Source organism: Microcaecilia unicolor, chromosome 1 (genome assembly GCF_901765095.1).
Source record: "Microcaecilia unicolor chromosome 1, aMicUni1.1, whole genome shotgun sequence".
In the NCBI taxonomy this organism is placed as follows: Eukaryota; Metazoa; Chordata; class Amphibia; order Gymnophiona; family Siphonopidae; genus Microcaecilia; species Microcaecilia unicolor.
This window is the reverse complement of record NC_044031.1, coordinates 272,190,482-272,209,626: the sequence shown is the minus strand read 5'-3', so window position 1 is coordinate 272,209,626 and position 19,145 is coordinate 272,190,482. Positions and strand designations below refer to the sequence as shown.

Below are 19,145 nucleotides of genomic sequence, written 5' to 3'. Positions count from 1 at the left end.
GAGGAAGCGGCAACGTCGAGAGGAGAGGTCCCCCTCTGTAGTAGAGGTACCGCCGCGTCAGGGTCCCAGCACTTCGGTGCAGTCTCCTGGACCCGAACAGCTTCCGGCACCGACGCCTCTACCGGCCCCCTCGCCTTTCCCGACAGCGGGCGTGGACGAGTGCCTCCGAGCCATCCTACCTGGGATTATGGAAGGGCTGATGTGCCAGACTGTGCCGGCGGTGTGCTCTAGCCCGGTGCCGAGGCCTCCGACGCCGCTTGCGGTGCCGTTCTCGACCGCCACGCAGGTGGAGTCCCCGTCGATGGAGGGAGCTTCATCCCCGCCGGCGCGGGAGTCCAGCGCTTGACGACGCCACCGAGGCCTCGGTGCCTCGACGTCGAGCCGGGCCCGGTTGAGGACTGAGCTGCACGAGCTCATGTCCGACACCGAGGAGGAGGCCTCATGGGGGAAGGAGGAGGACCCCAGATATTTCTCCTCAGAGGAGTCTGTGGGCCTTCCCTCCGACCCCACTCCTTCACCAGAGAGAAAGCTCTCGCCAACTGAGAGCCTCTCCTTTGCCTCCTTTGTCAGGGATATGTCTATTTGCATTCCCTTTCCCGTGGTCTCTGTGGATGAGCCGAGGGCTGAGATGCTCGAGGGCCTCGACTATCCATCACCACCTAGAGAGTCCTCCACGGTACCGTTGCACAATGTCCTCAAAGAGACACTGCTTCGGAACTGGTTGAGACCACTATCTAATCCCACCATCCCCAAGAAAGCAGAGTCCCAATAGAGAATCCACTCGGACCCAGAGTTAATGCGGCCCCAATTGCCTCATGACTCGGCGGTCGTGGACTCTGCTCTCAAGAGGGCACGGAGTTCGAGGGATACCGCCTCGGTGCCCCCGGGGCGGGAGTCTCGCACTCTGGACTCGTTTGGGGGGAAGGCCTACCAATCTTCCATGCTCGTGACCCACATCCAGTCTTACCAGCTCTACACGAGCATCCACATGCAGAATAATGTGAAGCAACTGGCGGACCTGGTTGACAAGCTCCCGCCGGAGCAGTCCAGGCCTTTTCAGGAGGTGGTCAGGCAGCTGAAGGCGTGCAGAAAGTTCCTGTCCAGGGGTATTTATGACACCTGTGACGTGGCATCTCGTGCTGCGGCCCAAGGTATAGTGATGCGCAGGCTGTCATGGCTGCGTGCCTCTGACCTGGACAACCGCACCCAGCAGAGACTGGCCGACGTCCCTTGCCGGGGGGATAACATTTTTGGCGAGAAGGTCGAGCAGCTGGTGGACCAACTGCATCAGCGGGAAACCGCTCTCGACAAGCTCTCCCACCGGGCACCTTCAGCATCCACCTCAGCAGGTGGACGTTTTTCCCGGGCCCGGCAGGCTGCACCCTATGCCTTTACCAAGCGTAGGTACACCCAGCCGGCCCGAAGGCCTCGTCAGGCACAGGGACAGTCCCAGCGCGCTCGTTCTCGTCAACAGCGTGCGCCTAAGCAGCCCCCTGCGCCTCCACAGCAAAAGCCGGGGACGGGCTTTTGACTGGATCCATGGGAACATAGCCGCCCTCAAAGTGTCCGTACGGGACAATCTGCCAGTCGGAGGGAGGTTAAAATTTTTTCACCAAAGGTGGCCTCTCATAACCTCCGACCAGTGGGTTCTCCAAATAGTGCGGTGCGGATACGCCCTAAATTTGTCCACCAAATTGTCCTCCGGGAGCTCAATCCTTCAGCTCCCATCACAAGCAGGTACTTGCAGAGGAACTCTCCGCCCTTCTCAGCGCCAATGCGGTCGAGCCCCTACCACCCGTGCAGGAAGGGCAGGGATTCTATTCCAGGTACTTCCTTGTGGAAAAGAAAACAGGGGGGATGCGCCCCATCCTAGACCTGAGAGGCCTGAACAAATTCCTGGTCAAAGAAAAGTTCAGGATGCTTTCCTTGGGCACCCTTCTGCCAATGATTCAGAAAAACGATTGGCTATGTTCCCTGGATTTAAAGGACGCATACACTCACATCCCGATACTGCCAGCTCACAGACAGTATCTCAGATTCCGCCTGGGCACACGGCACTTTCAGTATTGTGTGCTGCCCTTTGGGCTCGCCTCTGCCCCACGGGTGTTTACAAAGTGCCTCGTGGTGGTAGCGGCATATCTATGCAAGCTGGGAGTGCACGTGTTCCCATATCTCGACGATTGGCTGGTCAAGAACACCTCGGAGGCAGGAGCTCTCCGGTCCATGCAGTGCACTATTCACCTCCTGGAGCTGCTGGGGTTTGTGATAAATTACCCAAAGTCCATTCTCCAGCCAGCCCAGTCTCTGGAATTCATAGGAGCTCTGCTGAATACTCAGACGGCTCAGGCCTTCCTTCCCGAAGCGAGGGCCAACAACCTCCTGGCCCTGGCTTCCCAGACCAGAGCGTCTCAGCAGATCACAGCTCGGCAGATGTTGAGATTTCTGGGTCATATGACCTCCACAGTTCATGTGACTCCCATGGCTCGTCTTCACATGAGATCTGCTCAATGGACCCTAGCTTCCCAGTGGTTTCAAGCCACTGGGAATCTAGAAGATGTCATCCACCTCTCCACCAGTTGCCGCACTTCACTGCACTGGTGGACCATTCGGACCAATTTGACCCTGGGACGTCCATTCCAAATTCCACAGCCCACGAAAGTGCTGACGACGGATGCATGTCGCCTGGGGTGGGGAGCTCATGTCGATGGGCTTCACACCCAGGGACTGTGGTCCCTCCAGGAAAAGGATCTTCAGATCAACCTCCTGGAGCTCCGAGCGATCTGGAACGCACTAAAGGCTTTCAGAGATAGGCTGTCCTGTCAAATTATCCAAATCCGTACAGACAATCAGGTTGCAATGTATTACACCAACAAGCAGGGGGGCACCGGATCTCGCCCCCTGTGTCAGGAAGCCGTCGGGATGTGGCGCTGGGCTTGCCAGTTCGGCATGCTCCTCCAAGCCACATACCTGGCAGGCATAAACAACAGTCTGGCCGACAGACTGAGCAGAGTCATGCAACCGCACGAGTGGTCGCTCCATTCCAGAGTGGTACGCAAGATCTTCCGAGAGTGGGGCACCCCCTCGGTGGACCTTTTCGCCTCTCGGACCAACCACAAGCTGCCTCTGTTCTGTTCCAGACTTCAGACACACGGCAGGCTAGCATCGGATGCCTTTCTCCTTCATTGGGGGACCGGCCTCCTGTATGCTTATCCTTCCATACCTTTGGTGGGGAAGACCTTACTGAAGCTCAAGCAAGACCGCGGCACCATGATTCTGATCGCGCCCTTTTGGCCCCGTCAGATCTGGTTCCCTCTTCTTCTGGAGTTGTCCTCCGAAGAACCGTGGAGATTGGAGTGTTTTCCGACTCTCATTTCGCAGAACGACGGAGCGTTGCTGCACCCCAACCTTCAGTCTCTGGCTCTCACGGCCTGGATGTTGAGGGCGTAGGCTTCACTGCGTTGGGTCTGTCTGAGGGTGTCTCCCGTGTCTTGCTTGCCTCTAGGAAGGATTCCACTAAAAAGAGTTACTTTTTCAAGTGGAGGAGGTTTGTCGTTTGGTGTGAGAGCAAGGCCCTAGAACCTCGTTCTTGCTCTGCACAGAACCTGCTTGAATACCTTCTGCACTTATCAGAGTCTGGCCTCAAAACCAACTCAGTAAGGAATCACCTTAGTGCGATTAGTGCTTACCATTATCGTGTGGAAGGTAAAGCCATCTCTGGAGAGCCTTTAGTCGTTCGATTCATGAGAGGCTTGCTTTTGTCAAAGCCCCCTATCAAGCCTCCTACAGTGTCATGGGATCTCAACGTCGTCCTCACCCAGCTGATGAAACCTCCTTTTGAGCCATTGAATACCTGCCATCTGAAGTACTTGACCTGGAAGGTCATTTTCTTGGTGGCAGTTACTTCAGCTCGTAGGGTCAGTGAGCTTCAAGCCCTGGTAGCTCATGCTCCATATACCAAATTTCATCACAACAGAGTAGTGCTCCGCACCCACCCAAAGTTCCTGCCGAAGGTGGTGTCGGAGTTCCATCTTAACCAGTCAATTGTCTTGCCAACATTCTTTCCCAGACCGCATACCCACCCTGCTGAACGTCAGTTGCACACATTGGACTGCAAGAGAGCATTGGCCTTCTATTTGGAGTGGACACAGCCCCACAGACAGTCCGCCCAATTGTTTGTTTCTTTCGACCCTAACAGGCTAGGGGTCGCTGTCGGGAAACGCACCATCTCCAATTGGCTAGCAGATTGCATCTCCTTCACTTATGCCCAGGCTGGGCTGACTCTAGAGGGTCATGTCACGGCTCATAGTGTCAGAGCCATGGCAGCGTTGGTGGCTCACTTGAAGTCAGCCACTATTGAAGAGATTTGCAAGGCTGCGACGTGGTCATCTGTCCACACATTCACATCACATTACTGCCTCCAGCAGGATACCCGACGCGACAGTCGGTTCGGGCAGTCGGTGCTGCAGAATCTGTTTGGGGTGTAAATCCAACTCCACCCTCCAGGACCCGAATTTATTCTGGTCAGGCTGCACTCTCAGTTAGTTGTTCTTCGTAGGTCAATTTCTGTTATGTCCTCGCCGTTGCGAGGTTCAATTGACCTGGGTTCTTGTTTTGAGTGAGCCTGAGAGCTAGGGATACCCCAGTCGTGAGAACAAGCAGCCTGCTTGTCCTCGGAGAAAGTGAATGATACATACCTGTAGCAGGTGTTCTCCGAGGACAGCAGGCTGATTGTTCTCACCTACCCTCCCTCCTCCCCTTTGGAGTTGCGTTTGATCATTTTTGCTTGTCATTCAACTGAGCGGGAACAGTCACGCACGGGCGGGAAGACGGCCGCGCATGCGCGAAGTTTTGTTCCGGTTGGTGGGGGCTGCCGTGGACGTCAACCCAGTCGTGAGAACAATCAGCCTGCTGTCCTCGGAGAACACCTGCTACAGGTATGTATCATTCACTCTACTGCTGCTGAATATGCAAGTAAATATTTTGAGTATACATAGACATATCTGTATATCAAGGCTTCTACATATAAGATATACGTATTTAGACCCTGAATATTGACACTATACCTATATGAGGGCCCAAGTTAGCTGGTTTTCCCATGTCTGAGTAAAGAATATAATCTATACATACAAGGGTTGTGAATATCTGTACCTGTGTTTGAATATTTTTACTGCTGTAATTGTCTATTGCTTATGTTTGACTTATTCTTGCTGTACCCTGCCTTGAGTGAATTCCTTCAAAAAGGCTGTAAACAAATCTAATAAATCAATCAATAAATATATGTATAATCTATAAATATTTGTGGCCCTGGGATTGGTAGCACCTTTCACTCTTGTGTATGCCAAAAAGGGCAGTGTAGGTAGAGACAAGCAAGTTTGAATTATGGGACTCTGGAAATCCAATATAATAATTTGCACCTCCAACGTTCCATCGCTGTCTGGCTGCCTGGGTTTGTAACATCTCATGACGTCAGCCAGCCTCCAGTGTTCCATTCCCCCTCACTGCCCCGCCCTCGCGTCAAAACGTAATGACAACAGAGGGCAGAACAGTAAGAGGGAAAGGAGCGCTGGAGGTGAGCTGACGTCAGGCTGTTACCAATGGAAGGGAAGCCAGCCAGAAAACGATGAGGTACAAAGGAAGAGAGGATCGCGGCACATCGAGGGGAGGGCAGAGCAGAATCGCTGGACATGGATGGGATGGGAGAATCACGGGACACAGATGGGAGGGCAGGGAAGAGGAGAATCGCTGGACATGGAGGGGAGGGAAGGGAAGAATCACTGGACATGGAGGGGAAGGCAGGGGAGAGACAAAAGATCGCTTACAAGAGAGCCTTTCTAGGGCCCATTTCATTGTTTAGGAAACGGGCTGGGTTCCACTAGTAGTATAATATTAATCATGCCTCCTAATGACCAATTCTGAGTTCTAACTCCTTTTAATCTATGTTTATATTACTAGACTAACAACATGAAACTGATAAAAATAATAAAGAATTTATTTACATGAAGAATAAAACTGTTTACAAAAACAGAATATTTACAATAATATATGTAAGAAAAGTTCAGGTAAATGTAGAATAGCAGTTCTTTAAAGGCTGTTCTTTAAACAGATACTATCTGATATTGGAATGAAAATACATTCTCTGTTGGTAAACTGCCTACTGTCTGTTATGGAAAGTGAACACAGTTTGACCGTACAGCCAGTCTCTGGCATGATAGAAGTAGCAGGTGTTTGGCCTCAAAGGCACTAAAAGTTGTGAATCTAGAAGCCAGTGATGATGATGATGATGATGATGAAGAAGGAGATATCTTTTATATTATTTTGTTATCAGCAATATCTGATGGTCTGATAACATCACAGAAGGTGATTGGCTGTTCCCATTATGTTATGGCCTAAAAAAAACCACAGGATTGTCTTTTGGCATCATTCTGGAAATTCTTCCCTGAACTCAGCAGTGTGGGGTCAACATGACCGAAATTCCTTTGTCTCGCATTAGCCAGATAACAGGGTCACAGGTCCTTTTCAGACAGGTATACCTGGACAAGTTTACAATCACAACATAAGCACTGTAAAAAGTCAAAGCAGAGTACATGCTTTAGTGGAGTTTTCAGTACTGCAGGTTTAGTAATTTTTCTCAGGTGTGCCACATGTAACATAAACAAACTCTGTGATACACTATACTAGGGGCTTTGATCCCTACATTCATATAGCCTTATGAAGGTCACTCTATAACAGGGTGCCCACTATAGGTGCTGGTTCTTAAGCCTATTTTGTAAATAAAACTATGCATCTACTTTTCTTTACAGAATACTAGCATAAGTGGCAGAGATTGTGCATACATCTAGGCGTGGCCACTTATCAACCCTATAGTTGGTGTAAATGCCAATGCCTAAATGTATGCACGAATGTACACAAATTATAGTATGTGAGCTCCACCTGTGCTCCATCTGACTCCACCTATGCACACTCCTAAGACAAAGGAATTGCTATATGCATACTTCTCTATGTAAAAGGTCATTTACGTGACTGTGTACTGCTATTTATGCATCTTCTTGCCACCTAAAACTAGGCAGCTTCTTATAGAATTATCTGCTGTGAGGCAATTCTATAACTGGGCACTTCCATTTAGACATCCCAAAGCTGTGCGGCAGGAGTCTGTTCTATAATGGAACCAAGGCGCCTAGATTCTGTTATAGAATACTAGCATAACCCAGTATTGACATGCCTATCATGTAGGCGCACACACTTATATCAGTCATACAGCTGGTGTAAGTGGATCACCTAAATGTAGCATGAACACATGTAACTTACAGTATTTTGTAAGTCATGTGTGTAAGTGGAAGCCCTTGCCTATGTCCCTTCTGTGCTCCACCCCTGTGAATGCCCCCTTGCAAATATATGCTATGTAAGTTTACTGTGTATTTACAAAATAGCACTTAGTTGGAATATTGACACTTAAGCGCATATGTGAGCACATGCTTGCATTTACATCATTCTACACATTTACACGCATGGCTTCTGAGTGCTATTCTGCAAATATCCGCTTAGCTTACATATTTTTGCAAAGGGAGCATACACAAATGTGGAATATGGACTGGACATAGGCAGAGCTTCCACTTATGCATGTAACTTATAGAATACTGTAAATTACGCATACTTCTGTGGTGCTTAGTCACTCACACTTACACTAGCTCTATGGCTGGCATAAATACGAGGGCCTAAATGATAGGAGTGTAGATGCCCAGCAACTCTAGTATTCTGTAAAGCAGTGGTTCCCAAACTTCACGGCACCCTTAGTGTCTGAGCAATTTTTCACAGCACCCCCCACTACCACCACCACCACCACACAGGTCTCCACCTCCTCCATCCACACAGGTCTTTATTCCCCCCACCACCATACATCATGTCCAATATTTCTCTCTCATGCACCTTCTCTCCCTTTACCCCTATGTCCAACATTTTTCCCTCTCCATGCAGCATCTCCCTCCCCTCGACCCCCATATACAAGATTTCACCCCTTTGCTGTATCTCTCTTCCTCCCTCTCCAGCCCATGCCTCTCATTTCTCCTTCAGCATCTCTCCTTCCCTCTTCCACCCCACCCACAATTCTCCCTCTGCTTCAACGAGTCCATATGCTTTAACTTTTAATTTAATTTTAACTTTTTAATTGTGCTTACCTTGGCTTACTATCTCTTTCTCTCTGCTAGCTGTTATGCACAAAATCTCACTCTCTGTTTTCCTGCCACACATGGCTGGGGCAAGCTACCGATCACAGCACAGCTGTGATTGGTCACAGAGCCTCCTTTCTTCCCAATCAGGATCTCCTTTTTAGGCGACAGACAGGCTCTGTGATCAATCACAGCTGACCTGTAATCGGTAGCTTGCCCCAGCCCATGTGTAGCTCACTTCAGCAACGTACACTTGTAGAGGCATTATTGTGTGTGTGTGTGGGGGGGGGGGGGGGGGGAGTGCACTCTCTGTTCCATGCAACATCATCCAGTGCTCAGCATATGAACTTCCATCTGCCCCACAGCACCCCTGTGAGTTCACCAAGGCGCACTGGGGTGCTGCGGCGCACAGTTTGGGAAACGCTGCTGTAAGGAATAGGCTTTTACCATGCACCCTCCATGCGCCTAATTGTAGGTGCCCTGTTACAGAATTGCTTTCTATATAAGGATCTGGATATTTTAATTAAAGGTAGTAGTTATACATTTATCATGGCACAGTTTGAATGTTGAGCTCATTGTACTGCCACCACCATGCTTTACTGTAAGGATTTATTTATTTATTCAATAATAAAAGGTCAGGCTAGGGAAAAAGGACAGGGGAGTGGCATTATATGTTAAAGATAATATTAAAGTGACAGAATTGTTGGGCTTAAAGGGAAAGGAAGAGGCACTGTGGGTTAATCTGGAAAGAACAAATGGACAACCTGTTTACATTGGTGTGATATACAGGCCTCCTTCGCAAACAGAAGAAGTGGACAGAAATTTAATTGAAGACATTTACAAGATTGCAATGAAAGAAGTGATATTAATAGGTAATTTCTATATGCCGGATGTTGATTGGGGTGTCCCTGTTGTAAAATCATTTAGAAGTAAGGAGATCTTGGATTCTCTACAGGGAGCACTGTTCCATCAGTTGGTAATTGAACCAACACAGAATGGGGCTATATTAGATAACCTGATACTCTCCCCATTTGAAAGCATTTCTGACCTTATAGTGGGTGATCATTTGGCATCTAGTGATCACCAGATGGTGTTGTTCAAAATTAAGATACACATCGAGAGGGTTTATTCAATTTGAAGGATTTGTTAGCTGGATGGGAACAGCTTAGGGAAGTAGAAAAGCAGTGGGCAAAACTGAAAGGAGCTATTTTTAGGGGCAACGAACTTTTGGTTAGGAAAGTAAGAGGAAAAGAAAGCTGCTTTGGTTCCCAAAAATAATAGCTGAAAAGGTAAGAGAAAAGAGGTTAGCCTTTATAAATTACAAGGCATCACAGAAAGAAGAAGACAGACTATAATATGTGGAAAAGCTAAGAGTAGATCATAAAGTAGTCAGGCAAGCAAAGATGTAAATGGAAGAAATAACCAATAAGGTAAAATTCGGAGACAAGACATACTTTAAATGTATAAGTGATAGAAGGAAGTGCAAAAGTACTATTGTGAGGCTTAAAGGTGAAGGGGAGCAATACATAGAAGCTGATAAGGATAAAACAGAATTGCTTAACAAATATTTGTGTTTGAGTTCACAGATGAAGGGCCTGGAGTAGGACCGCAGAAGACAAATGCTAATAAGAATGGATGTGGTAGACCTTGATCAAATTTCAGAAGACTGTTTGTGAGGAGTTAGCTAAACAAAAGGTAGACAAAGCGATAGAGCCAGATGAGATACATCTGAGGATATTGAAGAAACTTAAGGAAGTTCTGGTAGCAAGGGAAGGTATACTCCGACGAGCCACAGATTAACTACTTCCAGTTTCACAAAACCAGTAGTGGTTAATTTGTGAGTCAAAGGAGTACACAGTGAGGGCGCACCAGACCCATTTGACTAGAGCCAGAACAGCAGCAGTGAAAAAGATTCTCCCATCGCTCTGCTAAGTATTCCAAAGATCCGGGCAGCTGAGGAGGACTTGGAAAAGAGATGTATGAAGGGAGATATGATTGAGGTGTACAAAATCCTGAGTGGTGTAGAATGAGTAGAAGTAAATCGATTTTTTACTTGTTCCAAAAGTACAAAGACTAGGGGACACTTGAGGAAGTTACATGGAAATACTTTTAAAACAGATAGGAGGGAATATTTTTTCACTCAAGAAATAGTTAAGCTCTGGAACTCTTTGCTGGAGGATGTGGTAATGGCGGTTAGCATATCTGGGTTTAAAAAAGGTTTGGACAAATTCCTGGAGGAAAAGTCCATAGTCTGCTACCGAGGCAACATGGGAAGCAACTGCTTACCCTGGGATTTGTAGCATGGAGTGTTGCCACGATTTGGGTTTCTGCCAGACACTTGTGACCTGGCTTGGCCACTGTTTGGAAAACAGGATACTGGGCTAGATGGACCCATTGGTCTGACCCAGTATGGCTATTCTTAAAATAAAGACCTTTCGATCTGGCCAGGAACAGGTGATTGTAGACTTTAACAAGCACTATTTCAGTTGAATGAAGAGGGTGAAAGCCAGATTGAAGTGGATCAAGAATATCTTGAGATGAAAGACAGGCAAGACAACGGCGGTGAACAAGCATGTTCAAGTACCTTGGATAGGAAAGGGAGGGTGGAGATGGGGCGATAGTTGGAAGGACAGGTAGGGTCCAATGAAGGGTTTTTGAGGAGTGATGTGACTACGGCATCAGTCACAGTGGAAAGTGAAAGATTGAAAAGATGACATTAGGGGAGATAGTGCTAAGTAGATGGGTGAGCATAGGATCAGAAGAACAGGTAGTTAGTTTCGAGGAGGAAAGAAAATGTTCAGTTTCCTCTTCAGTGATTTCAGAAAAGGAAGAAAAGGAGGCAGGGGTTGAAGGAGGGTTGAGAGAATGGACTAAGGGAAGAAAAGGTGGAGGTGACTTGGTTGAGAATTCAAGTTTAATCTTGTGAACCTTATCATGAAAGTACTCAGCCAGTGTCTGGGAAGAAAGTGAAGGGGGAGTTGGAGGTGAAGGAACTTTGAGGAGAGAGTTCAATGTGGCAAAGAGACGTTGAGGGTTTGAGCCAAGAGAATTTGTCAACTGGTTGTAGTAGTCCTGTTTGGCAAGAGCAGACTGGAAGGAGGTCAGCAAGAATTTGAATTGTATGAAGTCAGCATGGGCACAGGATTTCAGCCAAAGGCGTTTGGCAGAGCGGGCACAGGAGTGTAGGTAGCGGATTCTAGAGGTCAACAGAGGCTGGGGTTTTTATGCCTTACAGGATGGGGAATGGGAGGAGCAAGAGTATCCAGAGCTGAGGAGAGAGTAGTATTATAGGAAGAGACAGTCTCATTGACAGACTTGGATAACATAGTGGTTGAGAAGAGATTTGAAACACTGGAGGACAGAGTAGAAGGGTCAATAGCCTGAAGATTCCTAAATGTATTTGTGGAGATTAGACGGGACTGGGGGGGTGGTGTTTAAGTGTGAAAGTTATCAGATGATGGTCAGAGAGGGGAAGAGCAGAGGCACAGAAACTGGAGTTGGAGAAGAAAATAAGATCAAGACAGTGGCCATTCTGGTGAGTGGGGGTAGTGGAGCACAGTTGAAGATTGAAAAAGGATGTGAAATCAAGAAACTGAGAAGCATAACAGTCAGAGGGATCATTAGCTTGAATGTTAAAATCCCCAAGAATGAGGGAAGGAGATGAAGGTTCAAGAAAGAAGGAAAGCCAGGCGTCAAAGTCAGTGAGAAAGGAATAAAGGGGCTTATCAGGGGGTCGATAAATGACTGCCATCCGGAGAGGCAGAGGAGTGATTAGACGGATGGAGTGGGCTTGAAAGAAAGAAAAGCAGTAAGACTGGGGTTGAAGAAGAGGTTGAAATATACAGGAGGATGAAAGCAGTAACCCGACACCACCTCTGCGTCCAACCAGGCGAGGAGTATGGGAGAAAAGGTAACCTCCATAACACAGGACCACGGCTGAAACAGAGTCTTAAGGGCAAAGCCAAGTCTCAGGTAGGGCAAGCAGATGGCGAGTACGAGAGATAAAGAGGTCGCGGATGTAGGAAAGTTTGTTGCAGACAGAGCGGGCATTCCACAGAGCACATGAGAAAGTCAGGGAAGGAGAGGAGAGGAACAGAAATTAGATTGGAGATATCATGGTGTGATTTGCACGAATAGGATGAGAGCTGATGTGGAGGGCCAGGATTGGGATTGATTTCCCCTATGGAGAGCAGGAGAAGGAGCAAGAGAGTAGGAGAGGCATGACAAAGACGACAAAGGTGAGATGTACTCAGAACGGTCTTCCGGCTGGGGAGGCTTAGCCTCCCCAAGCCTCTTATACCGGGCGCCTATGAAGGTGGGCATTGTGTTCCTGCAGTATACAGTGCTTTCAGGTGGAGACAGAGATTGGAAAGAGACAGTACCAAGAATATCCTCACAACCTTCTCTGGGGTGACTCCCAGGTTCACCCTGATCCTCTTAGAGCTTTGCTCCTGGTGACCAAGCCTTACAGGTGCCTGGAAGGCAGCTGTTGGGCAGAGTAGGGAATGAAAGAGTTTCATAGCTTTCTTTTTTTTTCCATTTGAGAATTAAAGTATCTTGCTTTGACGCTTTTTTTTTGCTTTCATTAACTAAAACTTTATTTACTCTGATATGAATTTACTGTGTTATATGAATGTTCTTTTGTGCTACCTGTTATGGTATCATTCATATTTTGCTGACATTGTATTTCTGTTATCTGATTGTTTTACAGTGTTGTTAAATGTTTATTTTTTTTATACTCTTGCATGTTAGTCCTAGAGTTCAGTTGGTCATCTCCAAGTTTACTTCATTGATTGTATTTATGCTTTTATATATGATCATTTTACTATTATGCAGTTTTGTCAAACTGTACCTGCTGTACACCACTTTGGGTGAATCTCTTCTTAAAGGTAGTTAAGAAATCCCAATAAATAAATAAAACCTTGCAGTTTTTTCAGCATAAAGAATCATTTCATGTTTTATGAATGTTTCTCTTTGCAGAGCTGAGTGTTGGCATGACCACAGAAGGCATTGACGTGCGAAGTGTTGGAAATACTTTAGTGCTACATGAAACAGCACTTATTGAGGCCTTTAACCTGAAAGCAGCTATTGAATATCAGTTGAAAAATTGTGAGTTTGCTGAGTCAGATGGGTGAGGTGTGTCAAAGTGTTGTAAAAGTTTTGAAATTTTTCTTCTAGTTTAAAGAACTTTCTGGAGAATGTCCCTTTTCAGATACACTGCAGTTTCAAGTGTCTTTAGTTGGCCAGTTATAACTTAATGGAGCAATTTCCAAAACATTACAGGTACTTACAAGGTCCACAGGTGCCCTCATTTGTGATTTTGTACTAGTTCTCAAAGGGAAAATATACACTTTCCCCTTGAAAATCAGTTAGGGATTAAGCACCCACAGAGGCTTCTAATTCTATTTGCCCTTTTTTTTTTTTTTTTAGTTAGCCATGTTGTTGCCTACTGACTTGGCACTTCACCCCTATCTATCACTGGGGATGTCTCCAGTTAGTGTGTCTAAAAGTCTATACATTGTGGATTGAGCATATACTTTTACCTGTGAGGGGTAGGGTATGTTTCAAACAGCTAATTTATATTCTTAATAGCCATTTCATACCTTCTAGCAGTATAACAAACCAACAAATAAATGCACCATGGTTTTTGGGTTTAATTATTCAAGTCTTAATACACTTGCATACTTTTTTTTAAATGATACTTAAAGATACAATATTAGAAATGTGAAAACTAAGCTCATAATAATAAATAATAATTTCCTGTCACTAGACGAATCTGCCCAGGAAGCTCTGACAGACATGCCACCGAGATCTGAAGAGGTAAGAGCATGTTTCTTTAGGTAACATGCCCTCTGCTGTAGAAACAGTATAGAGCAAGTAGATAGGGAGCAAGCAGCTAACATAGCAACATGCACAGGGAATACCCCTTAGGCATAGGCATAGTTTGACTACTTCGTTTGAGGGGCAAGGGATAGAGAGTTCAGATTGCTAATCAGTCCCTTATCAGTACATTTTCTTCCCCTCCCCTCAAGTAGGCATTGATTAGTTTGCTCTCTCCCTTCTATTTATTTTGTTTTTACCTTTTCTTTGGGTTTTCCTTTATTCCCCTATACGCTTCCATTTGCTAGTTATCCTCCTCCTTCCTCACTTTTCCACACATGTTCTTCCTCCCCACCTCTCCATAATTCCATTCACCTCTTTCTCTCATCTCTTCCTTCACCCTCCTTCTTTGCTTCTATCCTCTACACCATCCTCATCCTCTTTCCTTCCTTCTTATTATTTCTCTCTGGTGAATATTTATTTTGTATATGCTAAAAATCTGACTGACTGGGTACCTCCATGACCAGATTTGGGAAATACTGGCTTAAGTCGTTTTCCAGTATCTCATATCTATTTTCGGTTTCTTTATTCCTCCCATCTTCTTCCCTTCATCTTTCTAAAACACTGATCCTTCTGTTTCAGCTTTTTTCTACATTCTTTTATTTGCCTTTTAGCTAGATTTTATTCCTCCTTTTCCTTTCCAGCCCAGTGTCTCTTTCTACATCATATGCTTGCTTCTCTAGTCTTCCCATTTCACCCCATGTCACATTTCCATCTTTCAGGTACCTTCTAATTCCCCATTTCTACCCTCTATACTCATACCCCAATCAGCCTCATCAACCCCTGCCACTCATCCCCAAACCACCTCCAGAATCTTACCACCTTATCCAGGCTTCCAATCCCCTTTATACTTCCATTTCCTCTCTCTTTTACCTCCTTCAAAGAGTTTTCCCCTTCCTTTGTCTCTCATCTTCATAACCCTCTGCCTCTTTGTCCCCTTTCCCCAGCATCCATTGTCTTACTTCTCCCCCATCCCTAGGATCCATTCCCCCATTTACCCTGCCTTTCCTACTTGACCCAGTAACCATACTTTGGCTCTTCTGCTCCACCTTCCACTGCATATGCCCTTGCTTTGTCCCTGCCACAGTATCTGTCCTCCTTTCTAACTGCCAAGCATCAACCTCCTTCGTCCATTGCCACTTGCTAGCATCTCCCTCCTTCTCCCCAAATCCCCTTCTCTCGACTCAGTTCCCAGCCCCTATATCAGCCCTTTGCCCAGCATCAACCTCTTTCTCCCAATTCAACCCCCATCCCCAGCATCTGCCCCTTTTCCAATCCTCAGCATCTGCCAGTCAGCCTCTTTCTCCCGGCCCCTACAACAGATCCTTATCCCACCCTATCATTTGTCAATGTCAGCATCTGTCTCATCCTCCTACCTTCCTCCCAAATCCAGCATCTCCACTTATCCCCTCTGTCTCCCTCAGAGCTGACTCAAAGGGTTGTGGCACTCTGTACAACGCTTTGCTTTTAAACCCCACATGAGAAGGTGCCTGTGTGGTCTGATCATTTATTTTTCCACTTGTGTTGGTCCTGCTTTCTCTTTCACTTCCTCTTGCTGATTTTCTCCTAATTACTTTTCCAAATCTAATTTTCATTTTCTGTTTCTACCTGTTCCCTGTCTTCTTCCCTGCCTCCCCTACATCTATCTCTGTATTGATCTTTTTGTTTCACTTTTTCTCTTTCTTTCAGTGCCTTTTTATTTATCTATAGCATCCCTACCCATCCCCTCAAGTAATCTTCTCCATTCCCATCCATACCTGTAACCTTCAGAAGTAGATATTTAATTTATTTATGCTACTGAAATACATTAGAGCACCAGTATACCTGCTACTGGGAAACTGGAACAAGATGGACTGTTAACAGATTCCTATACAGACAGCACATGCCAGCAGAATCCTTTTCCTTAGCTGCAGACGCAGAACATAACTCTTACCTGATATGAGCTGCTTTTTTTTTTTGGTAACATTTGCACCCCGCGCTTTCCCACTCAAGGCAGGCTCAATGCGGCTTACATATACAGGTACTTATTTGTATCTGGGGCAATGGAGGGTTAAGTGACTTGCCCAGAGTCACAAGGAGCTGCCTGTGCCTGAAGTGGGAATCGAACTCAGTTCCCCAGGACCAGAGTCCACCACCCTAACCACTAGGCCACTCCTCCATTCCTAAATCTAACCCTTCAACTGTCCCCTATCCCTGATATGTCCTGTCTGTCCTAACCCTTATCCCTTACTTGTCCTGTCTGTCTGTCATAATTAGATTGTAAGCTCTATCGAGCAGGGACTGTCTCTCCATGTTCAAGTGTGAAGCGCTGCGTACGTCCGGTAGCACTATAGAAATGATAAGTAGTAGTAGTACTGATACAAAATAGGGAAACCACAAAAAACATGCAGACAAAACTGAAAGCAGAGATACAGGACTTCATGTCATGCAATACCAAAGAAACAGGAAAAAAATGCATGTCCTCCTGTGCAGTGCAAAATAAAGCCGACAGATGTAAACTGTCAACACCGACATAATTCAGTCACTAAACTGAAAATAAAATTACTTTTCCAACTTTTATAGTCTGTTGATTTTATTATTCCAATCATCTTTTTTCCCAGTTTTTGGTTCTGCTTTCCTCTGTCTGTGCTCTGAACTTTATTTCCAGGGCCTCCTTTCCATTTGCATTTTCATTTCTCACCTCCTGCCCTATGTCTATTTGGTACTGATCTTTCATATTCAGCTTTCTTTGATTTCTCTGCCTTCTTCTCAAATCTGTCTTTGTTTTCTTGCTCTCTTCCCTTTGTGTGCAGCCTTTCTCCCTTTTTCTCATCCATTCCTTTCCCTATATGTGCAGCCTGTCTCCCCTCTCCTTTCCCACCTTAAATTGTCCAGCTTATTTTTTTCTCTTTCTTCTACCTCCCGCTCCCCATGTGCCCCAGCATAAATCCCTCTTTCTCTTGTCTCTTCTAGATCCCCCAAGGAGGTTAGATTGAGCACTGGAGACAGTATGAGCCTATCTAACCCCTGAAGCCAGTAGGAAGAGCTTGCCACCATTTTCGCTCACCCAAAACAATAGCAAACGCTATTGAAATCAGTATCAAAAGATTATTAGAAATAATGGACTGCTTGTGCGTGGTCCATCTGAAAAAGTCAAAAGCTGTTCCAGTTAGATAAGCAGTGCCATAAAAGGTAGAGGACAAAATATATTTTTTTATTTTTTTTGACAGCTTTTTCGTTTATTTGAAAGTTTCCAATATTTGGATATAAATGTAATGAAGCAAAAATTGAATATCACTAAAACAACTTAAAAATTTATTGTAGCTGGTACAAACAGCAGTTATAAACTCTCTTATTTTGTGCTCATGTATTTCCGCTATATGCATTTGGCTGGACCGCCGGGGCAACAGTGGAGGTGCACTCGTGTTTGTGATCTGTGGGTGAATGTTATGCTTCTTGCTTTCTTCGTGATAGGTGGAGTGTACTATCTCATGTCATTCACATTCTCTCTCGTTCTCAACACAAGCTGTGTTTCACTTTACTATCGCGTCATCAGGAGAACTTATAGTATCTGACTCGGAGTCCTGCTCCCTTGTTGTATAATAGTCCAAAATATAAAATTTGCAATGTTGTTATTACCATATTAGTTAACCAATGAAACCAATACTTCCTTTGTGTACATCCACATATTGCACAAGACGGCACTCTTGAAAATATAAATGCGATCAAATAGAAATGGTACCAACAATAAAGAAGATAACGTTGAGAGCAGCTTATAGGTCTCCTGTTCTCAATCTAACCTTCTTGGGCTCCCCTACCTCCTGTGGCCCACTTGCGTTTCAAACCTGCAGCCCAGCCCCCACCATTTCAAGCCCGCCCCACCCCTTCAAACCCATAGCTCCTTCCTTCAGCGGTTCTGAGCACTAAAAAGAAAAAGAGCTGCTGATACAGAGTCGTGTGCTACAACACTCGCAGCCATTCTCTGCCGGAACCTCCCCTACTGCAGCAGAAAGTGTGTCATACTGGGGGAGACTCTGGCAGAGCCAGGCTGCGAGTGTTGCAGCACGCGGCTCTGTACCAGCAGCTCTTTATCTTTTTAGTGCTCAGAATCGCTGTTGGAAGGAGCCACGGATTTGAAATGGGGGGGAGGGAAACGGGTCATGGAAGGTGGGGGAGCCAGAAGAGACAAAAGAAAAAGGAATTTATGCTGGGGTACGTGGGGAAAGGGAAGATGAAGGAGGCACCGGTTCAGCAGCGTTTGGGGGGGGGGGGCAGTGCTTCCTCTGGCCCCCCCAAACTACGCCCATGCCCTTAGGCTTCTAGAAAATTCTTTTCACTTGCAAATAAAATTAACGCGCTCCCTCACACACCCACCCTCAAACTACGCCCATGCCCTTAGGCTTCTAGAGAATTCTTTTCACTTGCAAAAAAAATTGTGCTTGTATAAAGTGAAACTTTTTTATCCCCCTTCTCCTTGCTAGGAAGTCTGGACCTCCACTAATAGCAGCTGAATATCTACTACTGTAAAAGGATATTCAGATATTTGTGCAGTTTTGAAACATGCCAAAATTTATTTGCAAGGGCTCAGACAAGATATTCACAGAAAGCAGAACCATTTTGTACTGTCCATTATCAGGACCCCCTCTGCCCAGGCTGGATTAAGGCACAGGCAAACTAGGCATATACATAGATCAAATGCTTTTTTTCTATGAAAAAGGGTGGCAGTATTCATACAAGGCCAGCTGTAGTGGGTGAGGTGAATCTGACTCTACCCCCACAATAGCCACACTGCTTGCAACCATCCACAGAATGGAGCATAGGTCAGTCAGGACTTTGAACAAATATGCCATGTTAGTACAGTGCACTCGCATTTAAGTACACGTCGGAGAAGCGCATGCTCTGTTTAACTGCATGCCGTACTTCGGTCCTGTTTTTGGCACCATTAATTTCTATGGGGACAAACGTCGGTTTAGCGTACCACTGATAAGTGCAAGGTTTGCTTATATGCATGGTTTAAGACCACTCTTCTGCAGTAAAGACTCTGCATAAGCGCATGCACGGAATATGGAAGCCGATTGGCGCGTGACAAAGGGGCGGTAAATTTGAAATCTCGTTGGTTAACTG

The 19,145-nt window shown here is 46.0% G+C and overlaps 1 protein-coding gene across 3 annotated transcripts in view; it reads left to right on the top strand.

The window, feature by feature from the left end:
- The window catches only part of LOC115472368 (tetratricopeptide repeat protein 30A), a 146,958-nt gene that overhangs the window by 28,352 nt on the left and 99,461 nt on the right, over window positions 1-19,145 (top strand). For all 3 annotated transcript variants that reach the window (XR_003942515.1, XM_030206623.1, XM_030206615.1), the window contains 2 exons: window positions 13,143-13,271; window positions 13,933-13,982. Coding sequence is in view for 2 of the 3 variants with exons in the window: in XM_030206623.1 (XP_030062483.1) it covers window positions 13,143-13,271; window positions 13,933-13,982 (179 nt within the window). In the remaining variant the exon portion in view is untranslated. The remainder of the gene's footprint in view (window positions 1-13,142; window positions 13,272-13,932; window positions 13,983-19,145) is intronic.